The sequence below is a fragment of the Glycine max genome, chromosome 11, assembly GCF_000004515.6.
Source record: "Glycine max cultivar Williams 82 chromosome 11, Glycine_max_v4.0, whole genome shotgun sequence".
Taxonomy (NCBI): domain Eukaryota; kingdom Viridiplantae; phylum Streptophyta; class Magnoliopsida; order Fabales; family Fabaceae; genus Glycine; species Glycine max.
The window spans coordinates 9,628,404-9,654,116 of NC_038247.2; the positions used below are offsets into that span (position 1 = coordinate 9,628,404).

At 32.8% G+C, this 25,713-nt stretch overlaps 4 protein-coding genes and 1 pseudogene across 4 annotated transcripts; 2 read left to right on the forward strand and 3 right to left on the reverse strand.

Annotated features, from left to right (window-relative positions):
• Window positions 1–3,800: 3,800 nt before the first annotated feature.
• On the forward strand, window positions 3,801–7,013 carry LOC100779183 (putative B-box zinc finger protein 24). The gene is made up of 3 exons (NM_001354836.1): window positions 3,801–4,288; window positions 5,168–5,467; window positions 6,372–7,013. Exons 1-3 carry the CDS (start codon window positions 4,106–4,108, stop codon window positions 6,603–6,605), a joined length of 717 nt encoding a protein of 238 aa, NP_001341765.1. The 5' UTR covers window positions 3,801–4,105; the 3' UTR covers window positions 6,606–7,013.
• A 990-nt stretch (window positions 7,014–8,003) lies between these two features.
• LOC100780082 (fructokinase-2) lies at window positions 8,004–13,203 on the reverse strand. Its single transcript, XM_003537887.5, has 4 exons — window positions 12,563–13,203; window positions 9,222–9,554; window positions 8,500–8,616; window positions 8,004–8,369 (listed from the first exon to the last, which is right to left on the reverse strand). Exons 1-4 carry the CDS (start codon window positions 12,977–12,979, stop codon window positions 8,241–8,243), a joined length of 996 nt encoding a protein of 331 aa, XP_003537935.1. The 5' UTR covers window positions 12,980–13,203; the 3' UTR covers window positions 8,004–8,240.
• Window positions 13,204–15,546: 2,343 nt separating this feature from the next.
• LOC100815726 (uncharacterized CRM domain-containing protein At3g25440, chloroplastic-like) lies at window positions 15,547–19,409 on the reverse strand (annotated as a pseudogene).
• A 13-nt stretch (window positions 19,410–19,422) lies between these two features.
• On the forward strand, window positions 19,423–22,764 carry LOC100780613 (protein FAR1-RELATED SEQUENCE 6). The gene is made up of 3 exons (XM_003537888.5): window positions 19,423–19,691; window positions 21,242–21,804; window positions 22,219–22,764. Coding segments are annotated over exons 1-3 (792 nt in total). The 5' UTR covers window positions 19,423–19,690; the 3' UTR covers window positions 22,447–22,764.
• A 2,066-nt stretch (window positions 22,765–24,830) lies between these two features.
• Window positions 24,831–25,713, reverse strand: LOC100781506 (calmodulin-like protein 3). Its single transcript, XM_003537890.4, has one exon. It carries the CDS (start codon window positions 25,420–25,422, stop codon window positions 24,970–24,972), a length of 453 nt encoding a protein of 150 aa, XP_003537938.1. The 5' UTR covers window positions 25,423–25,713; the 3' UTR covers window positions 24,831–24,969.

Consider the following 25,713-nt stretch of genomic DNA (forward strand, 5'->3'; position numbering starts at 1 on the left):
GCCTATCATTTTTGTCAATTAATGATCTTAAATTTCATGATATAATGCTAGGTGCCTTTTTCCAAGAAAAATCTATTATTTTTTGAAATTTTCTGGTTTAAAAAATATTTCTTTAACTTCCTAAAAAAAATGTTTATGTAGTATTTGTTTCCCAAAATCATCTTCCTTTACCACTTATTAGCAGAAATGCGAACATGAGAATATTTATTCTTATGTTTGGTAAGATTTACGGTTGGAAATTATCATAAAATATTTTTGAGTATCTTTTATTATGTTTGCATAATTTTTTTATACAGTTTACATAATTTTTATTCTGATGCTAATAGCGTGAGAAAGTTATATTATGATGGTGATGTGAGGAATTGTTTTCTAACTATACTATCACTTTTATTTTTATTTATTATTTTAAAAATTTAAAAATATTTTAAAGAATAACAAAAAGGAATAATATTTCTAATTACAACATTTATGGGAATGTGATCCCAGACAATATAGTATGATTTTGTAAAATAAATATCCCTTTTAACGATAGATATTGTTTATATTTTGTTTCTTTGTTTTATATGTAAGAAAGACGTTATTTTTATTGATGATAAATTTCAATTATGATTATTAAATAATGATTTAATGATATGTATGGTTGGATTTGAAAGAATTAAGAGAAATTTTATGAATGTTGAATAAAGTGTAATGCCATGATTATGATTCAAGGAGGTTGGCCTTGTAGATGAAAGTTATGGAGTATGTGTTTCTCCCCTTGAATCAATCTCCTTACTTTCATCTTTTAAGAACCAAATTAACTTCCTATTTTACAAGCATTGAAATGATGTTTTACTTTAAATGTTCATTTATCATGATATTTAATGTGTCATGTCACATTATCAAGTAAGTTGGCTCTGTATAGGGAAGTTATGGAGAATATGCTTCTTTCCTTAAACCAATCTCACTACTTTCATCTTTTAAGAGCCAAATTAACCTCCTAGAGGCATGCAGATGTTCTTAGTGTGGTGGTGTCTTCTCTTGAGCCAAATACAAATAATAATGTATTTTTAACTTAATTGGAGAGAAAATGAAAAAAAATAAGTTATCTTTTAAAAATACAAAATCTAAATTTCCTTTCTTTCTATTTTTATTTTAATACAAATTTAAAATTTCTCTTTATTCCATTACTTTCTTCCACCAAATACAACACAAATGCCACTGAGGTGCTACTAAAAAAGAAATGTTGGGTCATTTTGTTAGTCAAGACTGAATTGACTAGTGAAAGTGAGGCTATTACTTTCTGCACATCATTTTTTTCCTTCATTCACTCCATAGGAAACAATAAAAATACCGAATAGACTAATATGCTCTTTATTAATATTATATGGGACCCCACTTCCTTTCTCTTACGTCATCGCACCTCATCTGTCCTTCTAGCACTCCATCACTCCTCATTTATTTAGAAGATTAGTATACAATAAAGATGAAGGGGATAATATTTTTTTATCCACAAATATTAATTTGTTAGTTTTATTATAAATATTAGTTGAGAGAACTTGAGACCATAATTTTTTTTCCTTTTTTTTCATTCTTCTTCGATTATTGAACCAACCTTGTATTTTTTATAGTCACTTTCTTTAATCCTAATAAATTAGGTGATGAGACTTATAAATAGAAACATAGGAAAAATTACTTTATCAAAGACTATGGCTATGATAAAAAAATATTAGCTAAAAATTGAAAAGTTAATTCGTAATTAAAAGCTTAAAGTTGAAAAATTAACTTATTAAATTATAAGTGTTCGGTAAAATTCGTTGTTGAAATAACTGAAAAGTGTAAAATGACTAAAAAATAATAAAATTATAATTTATTTAAAAATAATAAGTAAAAAATAAGATAAATATGTTAAGGATAAAAAAGGAAGAAAATATAACAAGTTAAAAAATAACATTAAAAAATTACTTCAAGTAACATTTTAGAAAACACTAGAAACTATTGAGAAATTATTAAAAAAAAAATTTGACCGAACAATTAAATGAGTTTTTAATTAATAACAAAAGGTTTAATTGCAAAATTTGTTTTCCTATTTTACTTATTTCATCAAATCAATCCATCTATTTTTTAATTCACGATCTGAGTCCTAATATATTTTAAATTTTCTTTTTTTTTTAATTTATTATACTTTTATAATCTTATATATTATCTTTTAAAATATAATATATAAGATTAAATTATATTTTTACATAAATTAGAATATGTATATTTATCTAAGTTTTATTTTTATTTTATATATCATATAAATTTTATCTTATATATTATATTTTAAAAGATAACATATAAGATTATAAAAATATAATAAATTAAAAAATTAAAATATAGAAAGACTGAGATAATGAATTAAAAATAGGAGGACTCGGATAATAAATCTTAAAATATAAGAAGATTCAAATAATGAATTATAAAATAGAAGATCAATTTAATAAAATAGACCAAATAAGAAAACAAATTTTACAATTAAACCTAAAAAAGAATTAAAAACTAACTAAAATATTTTGTCCCATGTAACTATATTGATAAGGTAAGCCAACTAAATTAGGAATATTTTCTTAACGTCAACCACTCAATTAAGCGTATCAAGGCAATCAAACTAATCTGTTTGCTGTTATCTATAAATCCTTTCGTAGCAGCCCGTGTGTCTCGTGATCACTCCCACTAATTAATGTTCTTGTACTAGTTGTCCCTTCCTGATGCGAAGTTCCAAAGTTCGTCCCATCAAATTGTCCAACAATTTAGATGAAAATTCTGATAATTACTCCCTTCAATTAACACCAAACTTATTGCAGCATAGTCATGGAACTTGGTCTCTGCGTGGTCGCGAATTTTGGTATGCAAGGCAGGCATTTCTGAACAGTTACCATTTCAATTTGGAAAGAAACAATGATAGCTTCAAGGAGAAGTTGAAGAAGTCAGTGAAGGAGGTAAATGAAGCTGCCATGAGAATTGTTTTGGGCACGAGTCATGTACAAGAGAAGGCTTGGAATCAGGGCCTATAGGATCACTATGACTTTACCTTCTACATTTTTTGTTACCATAAGATGCTTTATACCATGGTTGAACAGAAGGGAGATTATGTAATGTAAAAATCTATAAAGTATCAAGTGGATTTATAAGTTATAATGGTTGCTTTCAATTAGGAAAAATAAGTATTGACCCTGCTTGTGAATAAAATAACAAAGGAGTAACTATTAGTTGCGACGCGCATAAATAAAACCATCTATAGTATATTAGTATTCTTTTTTATCTCTTACTTTGTTTTTTAGGTACTACCATCGGCTCCCTTTCTACTTCTGTGTGGTCTATGTCATTTTTTTTCTTTTTGTGTAAGCATTTTTTAAAATAAAATTGGTTTGGTTTGCATGATTCTTGTGTTTAGAGACTTCAAGTGATAATCATTAAAAAAAAAAGAGAGACTTCAAGTGAAACAATAACATTAAGAGGGGGTTAACCTCTATTAAGTTCATGCCGTTGGTTGATTTATAGCCTTCAAAATGAGGTGTATACACGTCACTATTTCTTCCTCTTGTGATTATTATTATAATACTATAACCTTATGCACAATTTCAATATGAAAAATTAATTTCCCTTTGTCCATTTTACAGATCATATGATGCACAAATATAAATTGATTGCAGTAGTCATAGTCAGCAATGGACCACGCATGAGAATATCTAAAACGAGAACTTGACGCATTCGATGTGGTACTTCCACAGCCACACGCATGGCAAGGTGTGACCCACTCTTTCTTTTCTTATTCTGATACGTAAGATCTTAATATTATCGCATTCACCCTTTCCCCAACTGCACCCCTCCTCCAGTCACTTCCTTTTCCATGGCCCAAACACTTTCTCCCTGCATTTATTACCTACCACTGTCACTATGAATGCTGTCTTTTGTTTTTCATCTTCAACTTCATCTAAACCTTTCACACATATCTTCGGCTTAGAACAACCAACAACAAGTTCACATTGTAGGAACCTTTGTCTTGTCGTGTCGGGTAGTGGCTCATATTGATATTGGTATGGTCTTTCTTTGAACCCCATTTGCAAAAAGGAAGAAGAAGAACATGAAGATTCAGTGTGATGTGTGTGAGAAAGCCCCTGCAACCGTGATTTGTTGCGCAGATGAGGCAGCTTTGTGTGCCAAATGTGACGTTGAAGTTCATGCTGCAAACAAGCTTGCAAGCAAGCACCAGAGGCTTCTCCTTCAATGTCTATCAAACAAGCTTCCCAGATGTGACATATGCCAAGTACTCCCTTCACTCTATGTCCATCTTCTAGTTTTTTTTTTTTTTAAAAAAAAAATATTGTTGTGCTTGAATGAATGGACTGTTTAATTCTGCCTCTCAAATAGATATCAGTATGTGTTTGTTTCAAATGAGAAGCAACTAGGATATCTAGGATCGTAGCTGTAATCTTGGCTACTGGTTAAATTTAATTATCAAACATAGGGATATATAAAACAGGACGCCAGATCTAAGTTTTATTAAATTGAATCTGTTTGACATGTATGGCTGTGCTTTTAATGGATCAGTCAAGAGGTTGTTTAAGAAAACTTCATAGCAGTTTAGTGTAAGGATTGTAAAATTTCATTCCATAAGCCTTCTAGTTAGTTTATATTGTCTTAATCCTATGATATTTCTTTATGCTACCTGAAGCCTCGAGTTTATGTTGTTTTAAAGCACTAAGTTCATGAAAAGGCTAACTGATCGTTAAAATTGTGTCATAACATATGCTTGAGACTGGAAGATGTTAGAGATACTCTACTGCTTTATCAAAACCTTATTGATCTTTGATTACTTTGTTGGAAATCCCTCATATCATTAGTCCACATGGGATCTCCAACACTCCCCTTAACAATGAGGACTGAACATCTCAAGCGTGAAATTTGCTTGACCAAAAATATGTTCATGGTCAGATAATAGCCCGAGTGATCCAATAGGTTCAACAATAACCACTAGGATAGATTTTGATGCCATCTTATATTTTTGTTATTCTAATTTCAATTGGATCTATTTAAACAGAGTTTTTGTTTTGTCTTTTGAACATTTATAAATCAAGTAGAGTATGAGTTGAAATCTGTGTTGAACATGGATATTAACCTTCTCTTATATGTAATGTAACTGTAGGATAAGCCAGCTTTCATATTTTGTGTTGAGGACAGAGCACTCTTCTGTAAAGACTGTGATGAGCCAATTCATTTAGCCAGTAGCCTTTCTGCAAACCACCAGCGCTTCCTCGCTACTGGTATCAGGGTGGCTTTGGGTTCTAATTGCACCAAAGGCCATGAAAAAGGTAACATGGAACCATCTAATCCAAATGCACAAGAAGTTCCTGTGAAAACTCCTTCTCAGCAAGTGCCTAGCTTCACATCCTCTTGGGCAGTTGATGACTTGTTGGAATTAACAGACTTTGAATCGCCAGACAAAGTAAGGCAGTTTTATTTCACAATTCTAGTTGCATATTTTAGCTAAGAAATTATAGTGATTTTGATCAAAGAACCTAGTATGATTAGGATGGACCATTTTGTTTTGTTGCCACCAAAAATATCCATTTTGGAATAGCATACAATAGCCAATCATCACGGATCATGTGAATATCGTAAAATAGGCTTATTATGGCTTGAACCTGTGAACACAATTATTTTATCTGGAAAACATTTATGTATATTCTTCAGAACATAACCCCCTTTAAAGAAACTGACAAGACATGCAATTAAATTATATTATACAATGACAAACAAAAAACAGACACCCGTGAAAATGCATCAAGGAATTGAGTTTTAAGTTATTTTTTCAGGACCATGTCTGTAACTGGTTAGTAACTAACCTTTCAACTAGCTAGTCTGATGCAAGTCTCAGAAAAAAACATGCACACATTTTTGTTTGTTAGTGTGATGGATGAAGACTGACCAAAGCAGTAATTTTTCAATTGATTACTGATTGAGAGACTATGATTTATGAGGGAAGGAGACATAGTGAAGAATTGTACTCCCACACCGCATTGTAGTATAAATGCTTCCTTTGTACATGATCAAGTACTAAATTCTATATCTAGAAAAGATCCACCAAGGAAGAGGCTAGTTCTTTTAATTTAATAATTAGCAGGTAGGTTAGTTTCTATGCAGTACATTCTGGCTCTTGATTCTGGTTTGTGTGACTTTCAATGTTTATAGACAATATTTTGTATCGTATTTGCACCATATTTTGTTGAGGGCCATGGTAAGGAGATTTTTATCCTTGAACTTGTGAATTGTTAACCAGTCACTTAATTATGATGTTCCTCATGTGCCATATTAAAATGTCTGGAACTGTTTCTTTTCTTCATCTTCAGAAGCAATCCCTGGAATTTGGAGAACTTGAATGGCTAGCAGATGCAGGCCTTTTCAGTGAACAGTTTCCTCATGAAGCTTTAGTCGCAGCTGAAGTTCCTCAGCTTCCAGTGCCACACACTAGCAGTGTTGCCTCACATAAAGCCCCCAAATCCTTGGTGTCTTACAAAAAGCCTAGGATTGAAGTCCTGGATGAAGATGATGATGAACACTGCACTGTCCCGGATCTCGGATAAAGTACATTCTCATGTAAACAATTGCCTGAATCAGTAGGTTGATGAGTTGTATATGCATACTAGGTGCAGATGTTAATGAACTCTTCAGTGTGCCTGATCTAGCTGAAGCTCAGGACCATGAGGACTATTGCATGAACCTGTAGATTGATGAGTTGTATATGCATACTTCTTAGGACAGTAAGTAATGAAGTATGTTAACTAGCTGTGTGGAGTTGATAAATATCTCATTTTAGGAGAGCTTTGAATGGTTTGATTTTTAGAAAATAGCATAAATTAAAACTTTAGGGGATTTAATTTTCCTTGTTGCTCTTTTTGATCATTGTTTACACTCTAGATGGTTAATTTCATATGTATGCTTGTGTTGGAGACCATTTTGGCCTAATAGCTAGGATGAAGACATGCGGCATACTACTTGTGCTTATTATGTAATTTCAGAACCTAACAGCAATTCCTTTGGGCCAGCGGAAGTCATGCATTGCCAGCAGATTAATCCCTCTGATCCTGAGTTGGAAAACACCCATGATTTGTTATCTATGACAAAGAAATAGAACCTAACAGCAATTAACTTCACGAACAATCAATTCTCGTGTTCCATTCCCGAGGAACATGGATCAAAAGCAATGAGATATTGATTATTCCCCAGTTTCCTTTTGGCTTTGATATTAATATTATGCTACAAAAAGCTGGAAAAAAAATCATCACCAAGGTTTCTCAATAAAAAATTTGTGGAAAAAGGGAAACTACATGGACATAACCTCTGTATTTTTATTAAGAAATACATTAAGAATTATGATATAAACAAAATTGTAAACTATAATCTTTAACTCCGGTGTAAGACAAGGATTATTACATTAGTGTTTTATAAGTAGCTGGAAAGGCAACACTACACGGACATAACCTCTCCAACTTTTTATTCATTTATTTTTACAGAGGGTTGGGGGATTGTTGTACACTACGAACCAATTTCGCAAAAATTTATTTATTTTTTGGTAAGAAGAATGGCCAAGGCTCATTTCCGTGAAATTTATCATAAAATAAGACATCTGGTGTTCCCGGCTTGATGCACATGCTCCATTATCTATTTCTGTCAATTAAAAAAGTGAAAAAAAAATCCGATTTTTATTAATATTCTTGCTCATTAAATAAAATACAGTAAAAACACTAGTAGTTGTAAAAACATATCGATAATCAGATTATCAGACTAAACTAACCACTAGAGTAAATCAGACACTCTGTTTCAACTATTACTTTATCTGGTTGAACCAATTAATGAATTAATTACCCAAAATTTGATTCAATACTAGATTTGATTTATAAAAATCACATAATAAAGCAAGATTTTGATAAAAAAGACAAAAAACGTTCAAGTCTCGAAGAAGGAGCAATTGTGGACCGACCTGATAAGGACTCAAATTTTCATTCAACCAATAATCTCAATCTCAGAATTTGAAAGAAATCATTTGGCAAAACCCCAAATCATATGATATTACCGTTAATGCAGAATGAGGGGTAAATAAAACAAAGAAAACCAAGAAACAAAATCCATCTGAAGTTGATAGCAAGCAAGTCCAACGCGAAAGGAAAAGGATGAAGACATATATATAAAGAAAACCAAAAGCTACTAGCATTAAATTTCTATGCCTCTTTGATCAGGTTGAGGGCATCAGCCTCTGTGGGAAGAGCAGGAATTGCTCCCTTTTTAGTAGTTGTAATTGCTCCACACGCATTTGCAAACTTGAGTACTTCCCTTAACCTTGCTTCATCCTGCAGTTAACATGTGAAAAATGATTAGAAAAAAAAGGCTTTACAAAACAATACACTTAAAAATTCATAACAATAACTTCATTTCCAAACTCCTCATTTTAAACGGGGCGGGCGTAGTTAAAGCACTCACTTCAAGTACGGATTGATCATCGACAATCTTGCTTAATAGAGCACCAACAAAGGAATCACCAGCGCCAGTTGTGTCGACCGTGCTGACATGAAAAGCCTCCACTGATCCATGGAAATTCTGGTTTGTGCAAAAAAAGGAGAACAATTATTGCAAATAGAAAAAGAGTGATCAGCCATTTGACATACTCTACAGAACATAACCTTTTAATTTGGGTAAAATGTAAATATCATAATGAGAACATGACAGTAAGAAAATCCAAATGCAGAAAGGAAAGTTTATTCATAAATGAAGCAAGTCATGTTATTTGCTAACAGAAGTTGTTTGGGGCCACAAGGCACAGCAAATAGATGGATATATCATATAGGCTCATACAGATGAAAAACATGATATGTTGTAGCAGTACTACAGAATATTAAAACCACATATATAACTTTGATTGAGTCATTGAGTTGGTACAAGGAATTTGTACCCTTTAAAAATAATTTTTTTAAAAAAAGGAAAATGTGGGAAACAGGATGACACATGGGACCAAGGAGGTTGCACGCATTTATACGAGTGCCTACCATCCATTGATAGCTAACCAAACATCTGTGATAGAGTACTACTATGAACTGGACAGAACTAGGACTTAAAAATTTGAAGAATGGACAAAATATACAACAAAGATTGGAAAGTAAAAAACAAAAAAGGATAGGTAAATTGAAAGAGTAGAGTGTTTTTACCTTGGTATAGTATCTAGAGCCATGTTCGCCAAGAGTGACAAGGAGCAACTTCAAATTGGGGTGCCACAGGGAGAGAGCAGATGCATCATCAATTTTGTCACTTCCGGTTAGGAATTCCAGTTCCACATCACTGACCTTGATTACATCAGCCTTGTCCCATATGCTGAGTATTTGCTGACGTGCTTCCTCGGCGGAGGGCCACAAGGGTAGCCGCAGGTTTGGGTCATAAGAGAGCAAGCATCCTGCTTCCCTGGCAACTTCCATTGCCTTCAGGTGTGCTGATCTGCATGGCTCCACGATCAAGCTTATCGATCCATAATGGAATACTTTTGCCTGCTCACGATTCAAGTTTCACACTTTCACATTCAATCACCAACAAAATATATAAATCACTTTTACACTATCATGCAATCACTCGCAAATTATCATTTATCATAGAGAAAAATCATATACGTTTAATATTTTCATTCAATCACAAATTATCATATATAATCAATTTATTTTACAATAATTACCTTAACAGTTATACTAACGATAATTTGTGATTAGAATTGAGAGTATAAAACTATTATACTCTATTATTACATCACTTTTAAGCTTCTTATATAAATTTGTCAACTTTTAATTATTTTAATAGTCATATGTAACATGATTTCTAATTGGTTTACATGGTAAACACAACAAAATATCACTAAATCCACTGCCAAGAGTAATTTATCACAAATCGTCCTTTATGATAAATTTATTAACTTATATAATAATCATTTTAAAAATTATGTACAATATTTAGTTGGATGAATGAGTAAAGTCAATAAAATATATATCAACAAATCTACTAACAAGAGTAATTTATGGATGTGGTTTTTTTTGGGTATACTGATGTGGTTATTCTTAGTACTTCAAAATTTCAACCACATTGATTAAAAACAAAAATACTTTGTTGATGAATTTCATTACCGTACCCTGCATGGCAAAAGGCCGGCAAATTATTCACTTTTTTAATTATGCACGTGCTTGCAACTTGCAAGGCTGTAAAATATAAACGGTGGTCCTTCATTTGCAACTCAGAACAAAACTACAAATAATTGTCTCCCATTCATGATTTGCTGATAACCCTGATGGTCTCATCCTCCAGATTTAAGTTATTAATGGGAATAATAAAAAAACCCCGGTATTTTGGTCACACGAGACCAACAAACAAATAATGCAACACAATATGATAAAATGATAATTAACAATGCAGCACAATGATAAAACAACAAAACTATTTGTCTTTTTGCTTCTAACTTCTAAGAAAACAAAAGCTATAAACACATATCCGTACCCATAAATATTTTCAAAAATTAAAGACGCGTTTGTTATATATCGAAAATCACTTTCCCACGTCATACATGATTCAATGTAATATTCATTACTAATATTAATTTATACTGGCTACTCAATTATTTTAAGTAATTTACAATTAATTCTATCAAAATTAATTTTATATCACTTAAATAAAGTCAACCGGCGCCTGGGAAAGACAACTGGCACGAGTCAAAGTAGATGGCAACATTAAGAGCTTCGTTACTGTTCCCACATCCCACCCTCGACCTAGGCGCGTGCGTGAGAAACCAGGATTTAAAATAAAATTAAGAAAATTGGGATAAATATCCATAATTTTTTTTTTACTTTTTATACTTAGAAATTACTTTAGTTCCTGCATATATACTGTTCTAATGCTTATGCATATACTCTTTAATACGTCTTAATTCCTACAATTTTAGAGACTACAACATAAAGATTAGGTTATACAAGTACAGAAATTAGATGATTGATTAAATTTGAAATAAAATAAAGAATAATAGTTATTTTGAAATAAAATAAAGAATAATAGTTATTTTGTCACTCAAAGTGTATATTGCGAACAAATTAATCTTTCAAAGATGAAAAAAAAATAATTTTTGAAAATATTAAAAGTATGACAAATTCTTCTCACTATTAATTTTTGTTCTTTAATGTTAAAAAACTATGAAAATGTCATGACATGTGGACACAAGGAAAATTACCGATAAATATGTCTTTACATTTAATAATTTAATAACATTTTCATCCTTTAAAATACAACTTATTGACAAATATATTCTCAAAATATATAATTTTAATTAGTGACATTAATGACATGATATACACTTATGAGCTTGGAAAAACTATAAAAATATTATAATTTTGGTTGTTAGACCTCCCATGTTTATTTTCATTTATTTGTGAATGATTCATTTAAGATTTAATAAATTGTTTTTTTTATTTGATAACTTACCTCTCTCTTCCCTTCTCTTAAGTCTTGTATCATATGTGATAAGTTAACATTATAAATATAATTATAATTATAATAGATTATTATAAATATAATTATAATTATAATAGATTATAATAAGTATTTGTAATAACAAAATCATAAACTTCTAAAGTTTAATGAGTTGTTGATACGTGTATCTTATTATTGATGGTAACTAATCAAGTTTATATATTTCGTAGATATATTTATCAAGAAGTTATATATTTGAAGAATGAAAATGTCATTAACTTGTTAAATTTAAGAACATATTTTTCAATTAATTTAACTTTTATGTTCATGTAAATATTAATTTCATGATATTTTTATCTAGTGAGTTTGATAACGTTAAAAAACAGAAACTGTGAGATAGATTTATCTTACTTTTAATACTTTCCGAAACTAAATTTAATTTTTCAGCTTTTAAAAATAAATTTATTAACATTATATATATTGAAATACAAAAATAACTATTTATTCTAAAATAAAACCGAAAGTTTATCTTTCTTGAAGTATGTTTGAAAAAAAAAAACAGTGTAGCTATTATGTGGAAGTGCCACCCGATCCGCATTGTCCACATCGATCAAAGTTTAAACCAAAACAGGGAAAAACACGTGAGACACATCACGTGACATGGCACCAACCCACCAACTCTATGAGCTTTTGCGATATGATATGATTGCGAGCGAGTTAGACGAAATTAGAAAAGGAAAAAATATTTTTTAAGGGTATTTTAAGCAGTGTCCTTAAAAACAAGGAATCAAAACAAAAAAAAAATATTTATTGCAAAAATCTATAGAAAATCTATAAAATTTTAATAAAAAAACACCGATTCACAATTCTTTTTTTATTTATTCAAAAAATTAGCGTGCTGGGGTTGTAGGGGTATCCTAGATCCACTCGTGGACCCCACCTACCTGAAGCTGACTCAGCATAATCCATTACCACACGCGCGTGAAACACAAACACTAACGAAGAAAAACGACAAGAACTGAAAGTTGAGAATTGAGAAAATAGATTTGCGTACAGATCTGATGAGTTCGAGATTGAGATCTTCGGGCGTGAGGAGCATGTCGGCGCTGGGGTTTCTGTAGAACATGAACTCACGCTCTCCGTCGGCGCGTAGGGTCACGAACGCCAGCGCGGTGCGCGCGCCCTGGTCGAAGTTGATCCCGTCGGATCGCACGTCGTTCTCCTTCAGGATTCCAGCCAGCATGTGCCCGAACTCGTCGTCGCCGAGCTTTCCGACGAACGCCGCCTTTCCGCCGAGCCTCGCGACGGCGATGGCGACGTTGGCGGGGGCGCCGCCGGGGGCCTTGAGGAAGCCCGGAGCCTCCGCAAGGGACACGCCGGAGACGGTGGGGACGAAATCGATGAGCATCTCGCCGAAGCTCACGATGAGGCCGTTGCCGGTGGGAGGAAGAGCGTTGGTGGAGGAAGCCATGGTTTGAAAATTTGATTTGAATTGCAGAAGAATGCTGTAGAAGATGAGAGAGTTAGTTTGGATGCCGAAATGCTACGAGAGTTTGTATAGAGTGTGAGAAGAAGGTTAAGAAAATCAATCAATTTAATCATTAATCTTCTAATTTTGCTGATAATAATAAGTCTTTGGTTTTTACCTTTTTTAATTATTTTTGGTACATTTTGCCTTTTTTAATTCAAATCTCTCTTACGGTCTTACCTGTTTATTTAGTACACCGTGGATAAAACAACTAACAATATTAGTTTTTGGTATAAGATTACTGTTTGTATTTATTTCAATATAATTGTTAAATTTTTTGGATCATCACTATTTAAGTATCATGAGTAAAATATTAGTTTTTGATTCAGTAAATTGGGTAGCATTTGTGTTCTGTGACCTATCACCAAAATGTCAAGACCAATTTTCTCATTATCTAAGATAAGTATTTTTTTTTTACTAGATAAGTATATTATTATTTTGAGTAAATGAAAAGAATTATATTTAAAATATGATGACATATTAGGTATGCCACTGTATTTGATTGACATTTAAACTATGATTCCTTTGTGGAACTTTTTAAACTAAACCTTCCCACTTTAATTAATAAGTACATTATTCTCCTTCAAATGAATAATACAAAATAAGTATATTATTCATTTTAAAAGTTATGAATGCGTTTTTACAACGCGACCTTATCCTTTTTTACTATACATAATATTATCATTAATCTAGTAATCTATCTTTATTCGTTCCTTACCCTCAGAATAATAATAAAATAAATAAAAATTTGATTCTTTTTTTTTTAATAGAGAAGGAATAATCAATAAAGATATTATAATTATACTTGAAATGTAAGTGAAGAACGATAATGTCTCATCAATTAATTAATGATAAGAATAAGTAAAACATAAATAAATAAAAACATTTAATTATTTGTTTCTTATGCATAAGTATATCATTTTTCAGAAACAGTCATGGTTATTGGTTAAGAGACATCAAATGCATGTTATGTACACAAATATTTAATTATATTGAATGGGGGTAATTCAATTAGTAATATTATACATTGAGTTTGTGGGAAAATATTTGGATTGGATTCTCACAAAATTTATTCTTAAAGAGAGAAAAAAAAATTGAAGTGTAACTAAGTGATAGACTTAATATTAAGTCTCATAATTGATCTAACGATATATAAAGATAAGAAAAGGTTAATGAATGAAGAAATTTTACCAATAATTATTCGAAAAATGATTTGATCTCTTGTCATATGTTTTGTGTAATTTAATATGTTGTTTAGTAATCTTTATGTAGCATTAAATTATTTGAAAAAACATTTTTATTTTGATCTAGGAATAGAAAAGTGTGAGCCAACGGGCTAAGAGATCTGATCTGATCACAGTTAAGTCCAGCCCTACTGGAATTGGACAGAGTAACTAAGTAACTAACGTGCCTTTGAAGAAAAGGTGTTGTTTTTCTCTCCATTCTCAACATTAGATATCATGATTAATAGATCTAAACTTTCATCAGTCCCCACTACAAACTAAAAGTCTCTTTATAAGTATCATTGTGTCAACGTGGGCGTGAAAAAGGGAAGAAGAAAAAAAAACAGCATCCAAAACTGGGTACGATTGATTAATACTATAACATAAGTTGTGTGTATTCATATTTTTTATTTTTCAATTTTATTTTATTTTTAAAACTTAATCATGGTTATAGTGTCAAAATTTTCATTTTCCATTTTCAATTTTATTTTTTATACTTAATCATGATTCTATTTTATTTTTTAAAATTAATCATGGATAATTGAAATAATCGTACCTAGTAGTTACGATAAGGAATAATCAACAATGGCATCAATACCGCTCCATACACATCCATTGTAAGTGGCTATAAAAATATAATTTAATATCCAGTACTTGCATGTGGAATTGGAATTGGAATTAGAGGTGCTATTTTCAGGTCTCTAGCTGTTAGGAATTCGGATGCACATGTCATAGACACATACTCTCACAAGGTCCATGGCCTCTTGATGTACTGAGACCATCTCGATAGGGTAGAAAATGGTAACTTAATGAAAGTCCGAGCTTCATTTGAATAGATTTACTAATATAAAAATCTATAACTAAAATTAATTTAGACACTTTGATACTTTAAAAATAGTTTTACCAAAATAAATTCCATTCAACATTATACTAAAGAAAGTAAGGAACCATAAATGACTTAATTGGATTTGCATATGTTAGTGCTGGTTTTCTCATTTGACATGTTATAAGAAAAGAGTCCAGGTTCTATAATTTTTATTTTATTCACGTAATCTTGAAATATATCTATCTTTGAGAATATCTAGATTCAATCTTGCAAGGTGTCCGGCACATCAGTGGGCGACAGTAAAATTAAAAGCCTAGCCATGGTTGTTTTGGTAGATTCAAAACTTGATTTTGAACATTAAAGAAAAGAAATAATCTATTTTTCAAATTCCTCCGAGGTATATTTCTATGACTACTTGATTTAATCAAGGTAACTGTTAACAAAATATATTTAATCTCTAATGAATGGAACTTGTTATAAAAATTGATTATTGTAATAGTGGCTATGTTCAGACACTGATGAAGAACCCGTGGTTGAACTTACACTTTCATCTTGCATTTTAGTAAAATATACCTCTCTTTCTTTATTACATAGGAATCCAACATGCTGTCCTCTTCAGAATCTGATTCATTCATTGACATGTTTTCATCTTGAAGACTATTTTCTGTTTCTGATAGCTCCATTTCCATGGAATCTGCTTCAGTCTCTGAAAGACTGACTGAAAAATCACCACTAACTTCATGATTCCCTTTTTCCTTGGAGTTTCCACTTGGAACGTCCAGCATCGATAACAGATTTCGGTTGTTTGGATCACCATAGAGTGCAACGTGCCTGCAATATAGCTCTAATTCTTTCTCAGCGATAGCAACGAAGCGCCTCACTGACTCGAGTGATTGCTCAAACTTGGATTTCTCAAGTGCCTGCAGGAAAAATTAAGTTATTAGATTAAAAACTAGAAGTAAACCAACAACAAATCACCAGTCACTAAAAAACACCAAATCCACTATTATTTGTCATTGAGCAACTGAAACCACATCTGCTAAATGTCCCACTTCAACTATTTGTACAAAGATTAACTATTTTTGTAGAAGCTCTCTCATATTAGCTTCTCTAAAAACTGATTTTTAACATATGCATAAGTTAATTTTAACTTATGGAGAGGAGACCTTATTTTATTTTTTCTTCTGACTTTTTCCTATTTTTAACTTGTGCACAAGAAATTTCCTTCTTATTTTCTTCTCCTAAATATCTAAAAAGAATTTTAGGAAGGAAAAATAACTGCAGAACACTTTTAACACCATAACCAATCAACCAGCTATCAAATTCATAAGTCATAGCATGAGTTTTGAATTGTCCATGACCATACAGCTTCAAGATGCAGACTGGAGACCACTATAATGTGATACACAAAAACGCATGGCATAAGAAACTACATCCTATAGATCAAATGCTACAAATTTAAACTCTTGACTAGCCTTGCTCAACTCCTTATTTTCTTAGCTTTTCACCCATAATATTTTCGCACTGAATTGTCCCACTTAACCGCTTGGCACACCTTGGAACAATGTCCTAATCCTACTTCCAACTTATTCTTTGTTCATTGCTTGATTTCATGGCTTTGTAATACCAATCATGTATTTGTTTACAAGCAGATGCAGAAAAACATGCAGAATGAATGCCCTATAAATGGAATGGAAATAACAAGAGAAAACAATTAGAACAGAGACTCTTTAGTCAAGTTGAATGTACACAAAGATTTATTATTTCTACAGTATAAAAAGTCTCATTCAAAACAGAAAATGATGTGTGTAGAATTAAAATTTAAAAAACAGTTGAACAGAATGTGGGAAAAAGATTTCGAAAAACAGTAAGTGAACCAAATAATGGTGCAGTGACCTTTAAACTGAGGCTAGTAAGTGCAAAGCAACTATGTTGATTATAGCTTGACTGCTAACCAAAATATTAGAACATGTATGACAAATCAACAGTTTCTAAATGGTCTGAAATGAATTTATAGAGAAATGTAAATGCCCATCATAAGAAAACAATTTTGAATGGATGAGACATGTGTTAGTGCAATTACATGGGTTCAATATAATGTGAGGGGTTTGTACTTCTAAAAATAAAGCGCTCTAAGTAACAACTGTTGAATAGAAAATCAATGATTGAGATTGTAGTTAATTACAGATATTGTTATGCATGTGTTTGATTTTATCACAATTCTCAATCATTAATTTTCTAATCACTAGTTGTAAGTGCACTTTATAGTTTATCCTCTAAGTGCACTCCCCTCACTTTAGAAGAGTTGGATCCTATAACAAAAATACACAATGCTGGTTCTGATCACTGTTGGAGAGGAAAGGTGAAAATATTTTTTTCTACTTACACCACATTTTACAAAATAGTTGCATGATATGAACCTTCTCTGCAACTGAGAATGCAGCAGGTAAAATATCTAAACAATTTTCATTTCCAGTGCTTTTAAACGATGAACAAAAACTATAGCAATCATGCATTTCAGATCTTTTATTTTCTTTTTTTAATGCAGCACAGAAACACACCTTTTTCTTGGACAGGGTATCGATTGGTGACATAACCTCAGGCTGTTCATAGTTCTTTCTGCGATAAAATATTATAGTGTCATCCCCAATTATTTGAAGTGGTATACCACCACTCAATCTGGCAAGTTCTTGTGCATACTCGTGTACTTGACCAGGTTTACAAGGCTTGCAAAAAACCTTAACAGTCTCATGTTTCTTCCAATGCATATGCATATTGAGAACAACCCCTCCAAATAATCCTCTTCTGCCAATTTGTAGATAATTAGATCTCTTCTGACCCATTTTCTTCAAATAAAACCGTTCCTCCCCTGTCAACTCATCAGGCTTTACAACAGGACCCTGAGCTTTAGGAACTTCATATCATTTGAGCCTTTCTATGAGCAATGCTTCCTTAATTCTGGCCTGTGGTTAAAACCAGAATCATGCAAAATTTTAGTAGAATGTACAGGCAGATAAGCATTTCAAGATTTTTGTGATTGTTGATGACAAATTTTACAGTCTCATCATTTAAACACTCCCCATTAAAACAATGCTGCAAAGAAAGAAGAGATCTTTCTGACCAACTAAAGTTACAAACAACCAGGGATCACAGAACATGAGTAAAAATCAAGCATGTATGTCTCCAGAGTCCAGACCCATAACTGCTATTGCCAACTCTCCAAATGGACAACATAACTAGCACAACCAAGAAATTTACCATTGCTTTAAAAATTTAGAACAGAAAAATAATAAAAAGAAAGAAGTATATATCATCTAGAATCAAGAAGTACAATAAAAATAACATCTTGTAACAAAGCATGTTGATCTTTAGTTTCCCCTCAAAGGGAAGAATATACAAGCGAACAGATTTAACATCTCGCTCTAACATAAATATCAACACTAGCAAACAAACACCATTAAAATCAAACAAAAATGAAGCAGTATGCTGCAGAAATCCAATCATAGCTTACTTTTTCAATCTTGTACTTGATTCTCTCTTCTGCACTGGCAAATCTCTGCTTCTTCTTCTTCCCCTTGACACCGAGTCGGCGGGGGTCCTTCCTGTTGGCCGCTCTCCTCTTCTCCTTCTCCCTCTTCCTCTGCATCTTCAACCTCTTCTTTGTCGTCCACTTGTCCTTCTTTGGAGGCTCTTCCTCCTCCCGTTATCACAAGGTTCACCCTGGCATAGCTCAAATTTCTCAAACCCCACCCATAACCTTGCTCTCCCACCGGAACAAGCTGTCCCAACGGTGAACAAACACACATTTGAGTTCTCCCAACAACTGACCTAGAACACAAAGGAATTAGAACATAATAGATTAATAGCACCTACACATAACACATGTCAATTCAAAGGAGATATAAGGTTGATTGGATGGTTAAGAAAGAAGAGAGGGAGGGAAAGGTCAAAGGTTCGATCTCTCCTGCTAACAAACTAACAATTAACATTTGGTGATAAAAAAAATAAAATGTGTCAATTCAAAGCCTAAAACTTTCAACAACACAGAACCACTAACGAGGAAAAACGAAATAACCCATGTTAGGTTCTTCAATATATTGTCCACATAACAGTATAATTGGTTTTGGGTAGTGACTTAGCAGATAACTATAATTAACAAAAAAAAAAGTGACAGTAGAGAGATGAGAGACAACCTGGGAGAGACCGAAAACGAGGTAGAGTACGAGAATCTGAGAGCAAAGGAAGCTCTCCTTATGCTGCGGAATAACGAAGTTGCCCTTGTTGAAGAACAAGTGTTTCTTTTTTGTGTTGTTGTGTTTTTTGTGTTGTATTGTGTTGGTGGTGTTGTTGTTCAGGTGCTAGTCTTACGGGCCTGTGTCCACCTCATTTGACATGTGGCAGAAAACCATTGGGTCAACTTAAAAGTTGACTTTATTCAGGAGAGTATGTCCAATGATATTTCGACACGTATAGGATGCATTCGGTGGTCCATATATTCCTCGCCTTACCTAAATCACTTCTTCTGTGTTCTCTCTGTAGCACGAAACAGAGGATAGAAAAATAATCAGCGGCATCACACACCGTTTCCACCACGATCTAATTTTCAGTGAGTTTCTTCCTTCTTTTTCTATTTTTTTTTAATTTCAATTTCTTCTGTTTGTTTCGGATTTGTAAACTCTGTTGAGGATTTTGATTCGTATGGAATTTTAGGGTTTTGCTTTCTTGTGATTTGGGGGGAATAACTGCATAATTGCAAGAGTCGTCTTTCTTTGTATTTTCTACAGAGGATTTCAAAGGGTATGGAGCAAATAACTCAAAATTGAAGCTTGACGTTGTTGTTGGTGTTATTGTTCTCCACAGTCCTGTTTTTGCTCTTTTTACGTTTCAAAGTTTTGGACTTTATTTGGACGTTTGTGCTTACGAATTTTTGCTAGAGACGAGGAAATTCCTGTTAATGCTTAGTTTTTGGTATGATAGAATTGGTAAATTGGCAAGGAAAAGCCGTTCAGAAATATAAATTATCATTTTTTTTCTTGTGGTGACAAAACTCAGATTTTTTTGTGATACTGTTCTCTGATAAAAACTTGACATACGAGTTATTTTTCATGGTTGATGCATAAAAAATAATTGACATGTTATGTATTTATCGGAGAAGAGCACTACGAACGCTTAAGTTCAGATTCAACGAAAAAAATATCCTCTTTTGTTAAAAGGAGCATATATTGATTGTGCAAAACATTTGGAAGCATTTGACATCCTTTTTAGGTGACTACTGTACGTGGGTGCAATTCTCCACTCTGATGTGGATGAAATGATTAGCTTTCAATTTCATTAGTGATTTAATGGCCAAAGATGTCATTGGCTTTAGTACATTTTTAAGATTTGATTTGCAATACATGACAGGACATGTGGAAACTTAATGAAATTTGGAATGCTTGTTGCAGTAGATAAAGATGATATGAGTCATGATTGCTGTGTTGCACCCATCTTCCCTCCATCATAGAAATTGCGAAGATCTTATTTTTGAGACCATATAATTCAGTAACTCATGTTTATTACGTGTCACTAATGCGATGGAATCAATGTATGCAATAGATTATCTGCTTGCTGGGATTAAAGTTAGGTTTGCCCACAGACATAGCATGGAGTTATTTGTTCACTCATTTTACTGACTTTGGAGAATTTTTTTTGCTAGAATATATATATATCATGTGTTTGGTTGATTTATAATGTAGGAATCTTCAGAAGAACAGAAACTCTTCCTGACTCTGGGATAAGTGTTTTTTTATTCATGTTTTGTTGTTGTGGAGGAGTGTATTCAAGAAATACTTGGTGATTTAGAGGCTGCTCTCTATTAGTGAATTCAACGTTCTTCGTTTCAATTTTAGAATTTCATTTTAAGCCATATTGTGTTCATTGTACTCCTGTCTATATGTTAGACATTCCCAAATACCAGTAGTCGGTTACAGGTACAGTATCAATAGACAGTTAAAGAAGATGGAAGGAATGGGAATTAGGATTATGTTTATTGACTTGTTCTTTCTTTATTTGTATTTTCAATGAATCAGTTATTCATCAATTTCATAGACTGTTGTGTAGAACTGGAATATCACCTGTGCACTGAAAATCTTATACCAGATTCTTTTGTTACCGCAGTGGAGGTTGAGATTGATGGCTCTGTTACTGTCGAAACAGTAGGAAATACTGCTATAGGTGAGGTTAGTAGCATAGCGGATGACAACAGAGAAGGTGGAAGTTCTGTTGAACCAAATGACAACCAAGATCAACATGATAATGGGACTCAAGATTCCTCTGGAGGGATCACTATCCCATCTGCAATTCCCACAGTATCGGTTGTTTCAGTTGAAGAGCCCTATGTTGGTCAGGAGTTTGGGTCAGAAGCAGCAGCACATGCATTTTATAATGCTTATGCCACAGAAGTTGGATTTATCGTACGTGTGAGTAAACTCTCGCGGTCAAGGCGTGATGGAACTGCTATTGGACGTACTCTTGTTTGCAACAAAGAGGGATTCAGAATGGCTGACAAACGTGAAAAGATTGTGAGGCAAAGGGCCGAGACCAGGGTTGGTTGCAGGGCAATGATTATGGTGAGGAAACTTAGTTCTGGCAAATGGGTTGTTGCAAAGTTTGTGAAGGAACACACACATCCTTTGACCCCTGGCAAAGGTAGAAGGGATTTCTACTATGAACAATATCCGGTCAGTTTCTTTTCTTTCACTACTGAACAACTGTACATATTATGTTGTGTCAAGTGTTACTTGTGCTTAATAGATCAGTTATGAAATCTGAGTGAGATCATGATGCTCTCATATTGTGCTAAATATTAGAGAATTTCAGGCTATTTCAGAACGAAGTTTTCAGGATAACATTGGTTCTCTTAACATTTTCCATCTCTATTATAATCCATAATCCAGAGAATTTTTTTCTTCTGCATTACCTCACATCATTTGAAATTTGCTCAAATTGGTCTTATTACCCTTGCCCTTGTACAAATTCCTTTACTCATAATGTAATGCAACTTAGAAAGTGCCACGTAAGTAAAGAGCAACTTGTGAGATTAGTAAATATTATATTCCTCACTCTTTTTCAGTTCCTTTTTATGCTATTTTCAGACTGAACAGGATAAAATTCGGGAACTATCTCAACAGTTGGCAACTGAGAAAAAGCGATCTGCGGCCTATAAAAGACATCTTGAATTGATATTTGAGCAAATTGAAGAGCAGAATGATAACCTTTCAAAGAAAATACAGCACATAGTAGACTGCGTGAAGGAGATGGAAGCCAAAGAAGAACATAGTAGACAGTGTGAAGGAGATGGAAGCCAAAGAACAACAGAGTAGACTCAGATAGATTCAACTTACAACGTGATACTTTTAGTTGGTAGAGGAAACTAGTTCAGTCAATGTAGAGGTCCTTTTGAGTCCACTATTGTCAAGTTGTGCCAACAATGTAATAACTCAACAGACATTCAAACGCCCTTGATAGAGTTTCATTCTTCCATCATTTTTCTAGTATTTCCTTTGTATATAGAATGAGACTGCTGTTGAGAATGCTGTGGCTGAATATTCTCCATCCAAATTTCCACCAACAGATTTACAGTATTCGTGGCTTTAACTTAATATACGATGTAATATATGATTATGATTTCTATGGGGCAATATGTAACAACAATTCAGTAAGTGATAGTGTTTATAGCCATTCTTATTTATTTAATTCTATAAAATGACTAGTTCAATTAACAAAGGAAAAATGTTATCTAGATTAAAAATATATATTTGATTAAGTTGAAATTCTGTCTCAATGAATAGGCAATTAATCGAGTTGTCTCTAACTCAACTTAAATATATACAGGTTAAAATATTATTATACCGTAGACTTATGAAGTCTAACAATAAGGACAAGAATAAGACAAAATAACTACGTGGATGTTTGGAAATCTGGTATAAAATTACTTTTGAGACGAAAGTTATTCTGCCAAAGGATTAGGGTCTTATTTTTGTTTTTATTTTATTTTTATGTATTAGATCTGCGTTAGAATGTGTATCATAAAAATTTCAATTACAAACCAAACATGCATCATATAAACTACACTTAAACTCCTAACTCCTAAAGCATGTTCCTAGTCATAATAAATTTTACATATGCATCCTTCCACAAAGAAGTGAAAATCAGACATAACATAGAATAGTATAAAAAAAAAGTAGATAAAGTTGTTAATTGGCCTAATTAATCTGTCGTATAGCATGCCACTATCCAAGGATTTCACTCCGGTAAGTTTCAACACTTCAACTTGAACGAGGAGACTTGAACCAACCAAACAATCCTTTAACTCTGTGATCACCTCAGTAGTGTTGGGCACCAACATCTACTCTAGTTTCATTAACGTTAGCTCCATGATCACATGCCGAATGTTCGACAACAATCTCATTATCATCAGCTCCATTCCGAATGTTGGGCATCAACATCTTGTATAGATTCATTAGCATTAGCAGAATTAGGTTCAACAAGTTTCACGTTAAGATTTTTTTTTTCTTAAGCGCATTTTTAATAGCCGCTATTAGTATTATATTGAAGCATCTTCCACCCCCTTAACTACAACCAGTCCCCTCTCCACGTCGATGTCAATATCAGTCACTCCTGCGTAGGAAATAATTAAAATACGAAAAACTAGTAAAGTTGCCAAATTAGAATATGATTAGTGTAATGACTCAAATAACATAATAACATTATAAAATTACTAATGCCAAATTAGAATATGATTAGAATATGCATATTTTAGGGGTTTTGAGTCTTTACCGGCTCAGATTGAATTACTCGTTGAGAAAAACCTTTGATGCGTTATCTGTCACTCTATCTTTATATATACAACATGCTAATGCTAAGTACTATCGCTCTCATAATTACAAGCAAATAAATACTAGGTGCTTCCCATAAATAGAGGCCAGCAGGAAAAGCGGGTATGGAGTTGATTTGAAAAAAAAAATGGAGAAGATCAGAAGAAAAAGAAATTTAAATCAAATCAAATACTTTCCATAATTTATTTGTTAATTAAATCAAATTAATATTAATTTATGATACGGGCAGACCTTCTAGCAATCATAATTGCTAGATCAGAAAAATATAATGAAACATAATTTCCTTGCATGAGGGATCAATATAATAATATCATAATATCTAATTAATATTTTTAATTTAAATTTTTAAATAATATATATATCCTAGTCACCTTTATATTTTAAAATAATATCGTTATACCCAAATTTATAATAATATTTTTAATGCTTTAATAACCTGCATGATATATTGATTATTCAAAAAATTGAAAAGCACTTTATTGTGGAGTCCGACTCGAATGATAATATTCAGTAGTTGTACAAGGGGTTGTTCGAATCATTATCCATGCTTTAGTATTATTCAAAATAGGCAAATGCTAAGGACCTGGGTTTGAAGTTTTTGTTTTACGATGCTTGAGTTGAAGATAAACATAACCGAAGATGAAGGAAGGAGAAGGACAAGAGAAAAGAAGAAAAGGAACATCAAACAAAAAAAACTTATATTTTATGATAATTTTTTAGCTGTCAATAGTTTTTTATCATCCATCTTTTAAATAAAATAAAAATAAAAATATTTTTTTTAAAATATAAATAACCATTGAAAAAAAAAGATAAAATATCATATAAACTATCTAACATTTATATTTTAACGTGATTATGAATAATCCAACTTGAAACTAAAAGCACACATAGTCATTAATCAATGAAATCTCCTAGATGGCCAAACTTATTTACAAGATGTGAATTGAATTAAATTGAAAATTTGATACATTTTGTAATGGCAAGCATGCTTTTGCATTAAACGTAGGGCTAACTAAGGACAGTGAAGCCTCCTCCCTTCATCATTTGCCTGAACTCCTTGTAATTAACCATGCCATCTCCATCAACGTCGACTTTCATGATCATCTTCTTGCACTCGTCAAGGGTCCTCCCTTGTTTGAGGCCGAGGGAGGCCAGCACTGTCCCTAGTTCCTCGACGGTGATGAAACCGTCGCGGTTCTGGTCAAAGACGTTAAAGGCCTCCCTCATGTCCTCCTCCTCATCAGGCTCCTCCATGATGGACTCATACAAGTCCCCAAACTCGTCCACGTCTATGCAACCGTCTCCGTTCATGTCGATTCTCTCGATCATCTGAGCAAGGTCCTTGTCCGGGATCAAGATGCCTAGATTCTCCAACGAATCGCTCAGCTCCTTCAATGAGATTCTCCCGTCACCGTTGCGGTCGAACAATTGGAAAACGCGCTTCAGCTCTGCAGGGTCCATTATTATTAACTAATGTTAGTAATTAATTAATTACTAAATACCAATTGCTAATAATAGTGGACGGCGATGAACGATGGAGTTGAGGAAGAGGAATTGAAAGAGGGTTCTCAGATTGTTTGGGACCAAACAAGGAGGAACTTAACGAATTTATTACGAGGTTGTGATGAAGAAGGAAAATCCTAAGCAAAATAGTTGGATACGAGGGACTGAGACAGCGAATTTGAAGTGCTAGTTGCTTTTTTGGTATGATTTCTTGAGAGATTTTTGGGCACTAAATAAGGACCCTTTGCT